General features: G+C 48.3%; 1 protein-coding gene across 1 annotated transcript; it reads left to right on the forward strand.

Annotated features, from left to right (window-relative positions):
• Positions 1-279: 279 nt before the first annotated feature.
• CCR9 (chemokine (C-C motif) receptor 9) lies at positions 280-1,506 on the forward strand (the record flags this gene model as incomplete). The annotated part of the gene is made up of 1 exon (XM_009707772.1): positions 280-1,506. A coding segment is annotated over one exon (1,227 nt), but the record flags the coding sequence as incomplete, so codon positions are not given.
• Between the last annotated feature and the right edge of the window lie 6,479 nt (positions 1,507-7,985).

The raw sequence follows: 7,985 nt of genomic DNA on the forward strand, positions 1-7,985 counted from the left end.
AGGATATTGTATTTTGTTATGTCTTTGAAGCTGCCAAGCCAGCAGTGTTTTGAATGATCTGACGGAGATAATGCTCTCACCACCTGCCATTTTAATAACTGAAGTTGACTGGAGGTGGTGAACTTCTCTTCTGTAAAGAGGTTGTCACTCAGCAGGTCATTTTTATGTCTCTGCTGTGCCACACACTTTAAGCAGTCTGAAACATGCTGTGTTTCGCTGGCAGCCTTTGTGCTTTCCCATCTAAAATGGAATATATTGGGGATCTTCAACTGCATCTAGTGGAGAGGGGCAAATTTATGCTTTACTGAGCCATCTCTCAACACAAATTTACCTGATGTCCCATTGCAGATCACTCAACCTGGCAAGACCATCCTGGATTATGACAGGAATGACAGCACTGTGCTGTCACTGTATGGAAACCTGGTGAACGACACAGACTTCACATGTGACAGGAGGCAGGTCAGGCAGTTTGCTCGAGCCTTCCTGCCGGTGTTTTTCTGGCTCATCTTCTCTGTGGGCACAGTGGGAAACGCCTTGGTTGTGCTCGTCTATTGCAAATACCGCTTCAGGAGGAGCATGACGGATTGGTACCTGCTGCACCTGGCCATTGCGGACCTTCTCCTCCTCTTCACCCTCCCCTTCTGGGCCAAGGCAGCCTCCAACGGCTGGATCTTCAAGAACTTCATGTGCAAAGTCGTCAACAGTATGTATAAGATCAACTTCTACGGCTGCAGCTTGTTTCTAACCTGCATCAGCTTTGACAGGTACATCACTATTGTCCAGGCGACAAAAGCTAAAACTTCTAAGCGAAGGCGGCTCCTGCGCAGCAAACTCATGTGCTTGGCTGTCTGGTTGACATCTGTGAGCCTGTGCATCCCAGAAATCGCGTATAGCCAAAGCACGCAGGTAGGTGACATAACAGTTTGCAAAATTACCTACCCGCCAAACATCAACATGATCATTAGAGTTACTGTCCTGACCTTGAAAGTCACAATCGGATTCTTCCTCCCGCTCCTTGTCATGGTTATTTGTTACGCCCTTATCATCCACACCCTCCTGCAAGCCAAAAGATCCCAAAAGCAGAAGTCGCTGAAGATCATCACCATGATCATCACCGCTTTCCTTCTCTCTCAGTTCCCGTACAATATTATTTTGCTGGTCAAAGCCATCAACTCCTATGCCAGGGTGGCATACAGCTGTCAGGCTGCCAACCAGCTGGACATTGGGCTGCAGGTCACCCAGAGCATTGCCTTCCTCCACAGCTGCCTCAACCCCTTCCTCTACGTCTTTGCTGGAAGCAGGATGGCGCTGGCCAGGATCATGCAGAGCGGCGGCTGCTGTCGGAGCAGGGGCCAAGAGCAGTGCTCTTCTGCCTGTGACAGCCAGGAGCATAGCTCAAACTGGTCTTTTGCCATGCTGGGGAGGCGGCGGGTGAGGAGCTCTCTCACCCTCAGCACCCACTTGACCTCCTCCGTTATGCCCCCTTCTCACCAAGTCCTCTTGTAAGTTAGTGTGTCCACCCCCCCCGCCTCCAGAGGAGCTCCAAACTCTTTGGAAACCATTTGTATACCCCAAAGACTGTCCCAGAGGAGCGGGGAGGGCTGGGGGCTCCTTGTGTACCCTGTCCGCACCATGTGGGACCCAGCCGGGGCTTGCTGGCTGTAAGGAAGGGAAACCTTTGGCACAGGGCAGCAAAATGGAGCCATACTTCTTGTAAGTAGAACTGATAGAGGACAAAGCTAACTTTGTGGCAGCTGTAAATATTCGGCCTATCTGCAGCTCAGACCACAGCCTGAAATAATAAACCTTGCTGGGAGGCAATAAGCCCAGCTACGGCAGCAACAGAGGCAGATGAAGCAAGATTAACTGCCCGTCCTGTCCATAGGAAGCAGCAGGACAGGGTTCAGCCTTCATTTGCTGTCCAGCCAGGGTCTCCTAGGGAGGTGGCCAAATTCGGGAATGCTGCCTGCTTCTATAGCAGATCCCCTCTCCTGGAAAGGAGAACAGCCTTTAGTTCCTACACTGGTTTATTGCAGTAGGCAAATGCTGCACTTTGTGTCTGTGCAGACAGAACTCTGTTTTGCTGCACAGGTGGTTCTTCTTGCAAAGGAAAGCCAATTGTTCGTGTTCATAAAGTGGTTGTTACAGAATTAGATCTTTCTCCTATGTTTTAGCTGTGTGATGTAAGGTGAAATTGGGTACAATTTATTTGCTATGGCTCCTATTTTGATACTGGAAACAAATCACACCTCATAATAAAAATTCAAGGATGTCAGAGATACTGAGTTGCCTGTCCCAGGGATATTTGCCATACGGTGCAAAGCCATAGTAAACCAGAATGTAAAAACCTAACCCATGGTTCAACAGACTGCCGATTATGCACCGATATCTTTGATAACGGTGAGAAAATATATTTAGCCTGAGGCCACTAAGACAGAGAGTAATTGTTAAACCTAACAATGAAATTTGGACTGAGACTTCAGGTTGGTGGAGGCAGCGGTTCCCAAAAGCAGTGTACTGTAATGCACCCTGCAACTTCTGTAGGGCTTTTGGCGTGCCAGTGTTGGTGCCATAACAGTGCCCGAGCTGCAGGGCACCCTGTAGCCATTCCCCCTCGCACGTCCCCTCCAGGGGACATGGAATAACCTGTCCTGCTCAGCGGCAGCCTGAACCTCCCAGTCTTCTATTGCAAGTTGTAGTGCTCAGGAGGCTTTCTTTTAAATAATCACATTTAACCTGGTTTGCCTCCTGGTAATTATTTGTTGCATGAGAAAGTTTCCATTGTGCATTAATCATTAAAGCGTGTCGATAAACACAAGCTTTCTGCAAGGTTTGGCGCTGCTTTTCTAGCTAATAGGGTACATCTGAACAGATGGGGTTCTAGTTTCATATACGTTTATTACGATTTTTTTTTTTTTTTTTTTACCTTTTCCTTAGGGGAAAAAATGGTGAAAGATGTACGTATTTCTTACTATATGTGTAAAAAGGGTTTGGGGTTTTTTTGCGATTTGTGTCAAGCTCAATGCAAACTGAAGCTGAAATTCTGTTAAATAAAGGCACTGCCACATACACTGAGTGGATGAACTGGTTGTGTCTTGCCCACACATCCTTCCCAGGTTTGGATCCGTATGCATAACCTGTTTCCAATGACAGGATTTACCCCTCCCGAAAAAGGCCAAAGGAAAACTTTGCTAACAGGGTTTACTTCACGTGTCTACCCCTTGGGGTGTGGAAGCCGCAGCTGCAGACCTTACAGGCACTGGAGCGGGTTTAGGCTCCTGAGGTGAGGGGTGGGGTGCAGTTTTGGGAGGGAGGGCAGGTTTCTGAGGGTGGGGGAGGAGGGAGCACTTCAGGGACAGACGCTTCCCCACAGCAGCTGAGCCCCACCACCCCTTCCCAGGGCTGAGGTCAAGGGTGCTCCTGCCCAGAGGGTCCTCCTGGCCCCAAAAGAGCCCTCAAGTCATGTGAACAAAGAAACAAGTGTGCAAACCTTAGCTGCCGCTGACCTGCAGTCCTGCCTGGCAGCCTCGAGCTCCTCTTCCCTGCACAGCGTCCTGCTGGCGCCAGGAACTTGAATTTCAGGGCCTTCTCAGAGATGGTAGAAGCTTCTTCGCTCCACGAAATGCGGTGGGAAATTTTCATGCTTAGTCTGCGAGTGAAACTGTTGAGGGTGGTGAAACGGTGATGAACTTTCAGCAGTTTGGGGCAGCAGGGTCGTCCCCGGGTCATGCACGTCTCACTCTGAGTCAGGCTGCTCCCCGCTGCTTTGCTGGGAGAAGCTGGGGGACTAGCCCTCCCCGGGCAGATTTGCCCTCATGGGGTCTGTCTCCTCAGGGCTGCCTGCAGTCCAACAGCCGCTAGTGGTCCGTGACGCCCCCCAGCCGCTAGTGGCTTCCCAGGCTGCTGGCACCTCCTGAACTTGCAAGAAAGCTGCCTCCCTGCAACCTCTCCAGCTGCACCCTCATCCCCAGTGGGGTCCGTTGTTGCTGGCCACCACACAGCAGGGACCCAGTCATGGAAGTGTTTTCTGCCATTACCCCCTCTTCCGTCTGCCGGTGGCCTGTCTGCCGGCAGCACAGCTCCTTGTGGCCAAGCCCTCCTGGGGCTCTTCTGTCCCTCTGCCCTAACTTTTTAGCTGCATTTATCCCACCGAAATCCCTCTCGTGCCTCCCTAGGGTGTCCCCAGCCTTCAGCTGATGTTCTTTCTCAGGAGAGGAGGTTTCCCCAAAGGCAGGGGGTATTGTCTCCCCTGCCCCACAGCCCCTCACACCTCCCATGGGACACTGCCTGTGCCTTACCCACAGCTCCAGCAGCATGGTCACCAAGCAGTTGTTGGACGTCCTGGGAGAGGCCTGAGATCTGCACCCCTCCCCTCTCTCTAAGGCCATTTTTCCCCAGATGTTCCAGGTTTGGGGTTGCAGTCTCCTTTGCTGCCCCTTTTCTTTGAAGAAGCAGCTTGGCTTCTGTCTGCCCTAAGCATTGCATCATCACCCTGAGACCCTTCATTTTGACTCCTAGTCTCCATCTCAGACCTCTGAGAGCCAGAAGTGTGCCAGGACCCCAGATTTCACCCAGGCAGGAACCGAGCCAGACCTGCCCGCTGGCCTAACACAAACTGTGCAGAGGCTAGGAGCCACACCATAGTGGGGATGGCCACAGCAGTAGCTTCAGGTTGACATCGATTCGCTATGATGAAGGGCTCGGAGGTAGCCGCGACCGCGGTGCAGGCAGTCACGTAGCATGGCGCCAGCCTGCTTGTGGTACAAGGAGAGGAAGTTGGGAGAGCCGATGAGAAACTTTCACTCTCCGCAGGCAGACCTGCCTAACTGATGCCTACTCCTGTCTGAAACAGAGATGTGCTTTATAGAAGCGCCTCTTCCAGAGAGCAGAAAAACAATGGAAAGTTGTGAGAGAATGGTGATTGGTGCTGCAAGCATCACTGAAGTGACAGTAGAGAAAATAGCTCAGGTGTAGTCATTCCAAAACCAGAACCATCAATCTGAGTTCAGTACGTGCAAACCCCCCATTTCCAAGTATGATCTGGACTGATTATCCATCATTTAAGTGACCCGACTGTAGTCCCAGTGCCCTCAAGTGCTGCCTGATTTTCCAAGCCTCCTGGGCCATATAAATTTTTAAAACTTATATTAGGACTTCAGAGCATCCCTTTGACATTTCAAGAACTAATGGAGAGGGTACCTCTGCCTCGTGGCAGCTTCACATGGTCCCCACAGCAGAATGTCATACTGGGTGTGCCAAGGCCAATTCTTGGGGCACACGCCAAGAAACAGGTGGGTTAAGACCCTACATAAGGCAGCACTAGGGTGGGGAGAGCCTTGCCCCTAGCACCAGGGAAGGGAGGAGGTATTGTCCAGTATGACAATGGGTTATTGGAGGCGTACACAAAGGCTTTCCACAGCTATGGCCTCCCCTACAGAGCTGTTGTACGGTCACTTACACGCGTATTGGGTATACGTAAAACTCAGTCTTTGCAGGTCCCTTGTACTTCAGGTTAGGCTTCACTGGAGAGTCTGTCCTGGAGAGAAGCCTCTGAGCATGGAGCAGGGGCTGGTTCTCCTGCTGGAGCGTGGGGACAGGAAGCATCACAGCCTCCACCCCAGCAGGAAACTCCTGTGAAGAAACAGAAGTAACTGACAAAAGAAGCGATGACTGGTTGTGATGGGGCCCTGTCAGGAAAACAGGTTGTCCGCCTGACCCCATTTGGATGGCCCCAGCAGCTCAGAGGAGCCTATGTGTTTACCACAGGTTTACCACATGCCCCAGGACTGGGACTACAGGTGCAAACACAGAGCCTACACATGAAGAGTGCCTGCCACTCACACAGCGTTTCCTGCCCTCCCACAGCCATGCAACGTAACCCAGGCGTACAGACCCTGCCAGGACCTGGGGAAAACCAGACAGGAGCCCTAAGCTGAAGGACAGCACTGCTCGGTGTTGTGGATGACGGTGAGTGTAACTGCTGTCCTCCAGGCTGCTTTGTTTTTACCTCTGAGGGGAAGCAAAGGCAGACGAAGGCGTTTCTCAGCCATGGGGCTGTGTGCCCTTGCCGGGGGAGGCCTGGCTGCTCCGAGGCATCAGGACACGGTGGTACTTCCTCTACCTTGGGGACCGGCTCACTTAGTACTTACTTATGGATCTCCACTGTTGCTCTGTGGTACTGTACAGACGTGGCCTTTCTCCACCAGCATGACAAACTATTTTCTGTTTTCCTTATTTTGTAAAATTTTTTCCTGCTTGGAAGTAGATCATACAATCATCTGATTTGTCTTCCAGACAAAGCTATCTCTACAACGCATAAAAGGGACACATATTCTCAATTATATAGAATTTTATTTTTTTTTAATTCCTGAGGTTAAAAAGGAAAAAAAAAGCATCAAGAAACATTCTAGTACACAACTGTCTACATCTCTGTAACTGTACAGATGCCAATATACCTAAATCTCTTTTCCCCTGATCTGGAGCACGATGTTTGATGTGAACAGGGTTCGCAATTCTTTGGCAGTTAAGACCAAAAGATGCTTCTGAACAAGTTACAATCTCAGATTGAGCATAATTAAGACTATAGTGCAATTTCAATTTTAAGAAAGGAGCAAAGTCAAGCTTTTGTAGCTTTGCTGTTTTGTAATGTGGTACACCCTTGTGCAATACATCTCTGATTTTTCATAAAGCAACATTGAGTAACGTTGAGTAAAGGAACACTGTCATTTTTGTAAAGTAACGATGTTCTTTCCTTTGCATAAACCTCTGCATAACAAAAAATCTTACCTTCCATTGTTCCAGCACCCAGGAAAAACACCCAACTGTTTATGCTGACCACAATGTATAATCTCTTTGTCCCACGAGTGTGACATCCCCTTCAATTAATTTAATGATCAATTTAAAATATTTCTTTTTCTCTTAATTGCATTCCTGTGGATAATAAAAGGCCCAATTCAACAAATCACCTGAGCACCTGTAAATAAACAGATTTATCAGTGTCTCTGGCACAGCTTACATGAACAAGTGCTTTATGAATGGAGGTATAAGGTCCTTGAATGAAATCATCTCTTGCACAAAGCTACAATTGTGCTAAGTCCTTTACTGTGTTTCCATGGCTCCAGTCATAAACTGCCTGGCACATTCAAAAAAAAGGTTGGTACTAATGACAGCTTCTTTACTATCTTCTCTGCATAGCCTCTGAGGTGGAAAAGACTCCCTCTTCTAGCTGACACGATGGGATTCCTGTTCTTGAACAGTTGCTTTGAACAGCTGCACTCCTGTCCACTGGTTGTACCTTAACAGCCTGAATATTTTATCTTCTGAAACCTTTTCTCCTTCTCAAATATTCTCCTTGGTTAGAAGCAAACCTTTTATTTTCATCTTTAAACTACAGGTTCTGGCTCCCACTCTTAGCCCTCTTTCAGAGAGCAAAAAAAGTCATAAAACTACTCACATGGGGCAGGAAAACCTGAAGAAAAGGTACCATAAAGACTCAAATGCTAAATAAAAACAACCCAGTGTTTTTATTCCCCTCCTCCCAAACATATGCTTCAGTCAGCCTCAGGACTGTCTACATGAAAGACTTGCAGGGAAACATCTGGCTTACTAGATGGAGTTCAATTACTTTAAGAGTCATGTAAACAGTGGCTTAAAAATATTTGCCACAGGATGAAAAAACGTTAAGAACTGGGATGCAGAGAGGAAATCAAGAGGCAAGTCTGTCAAATAATTTTGAATGGAGATATTTCAAATACTTTTGAGCAGAGATGTCATATTTTGGCCTAAGATACTTGACAGTGTCCCTTTACCTTACATTTGGCATTTTAAGAAAGATATCCTAGCAAGATTAGTATTCTAACTAAAACAACAGCAAATGCTTTAAAAAACCACACCTAAAAGCTTAAAGGAAAACTGCAGCAGACTTCAGTAACAGCTCAGTGAAACTGCATAGCATATGGTACACAGTACTCCATTTTTAAGCAATA

This window comes from Cariama cristata, unplaced genomic scaffold (genome assembly GCF_000690535.1).
Source record: "Cariama cristata isolate BGI_N322 unplaced genomic scaffold, ASM69053v1 scaffold1139, whole genome shotgun sequence".
Lineage (NCBI taxonomy): Eukaryota > Metazoa > Chordata > Aves > Cariamiformes > Cariamidae > Cariama > Cariama cristata.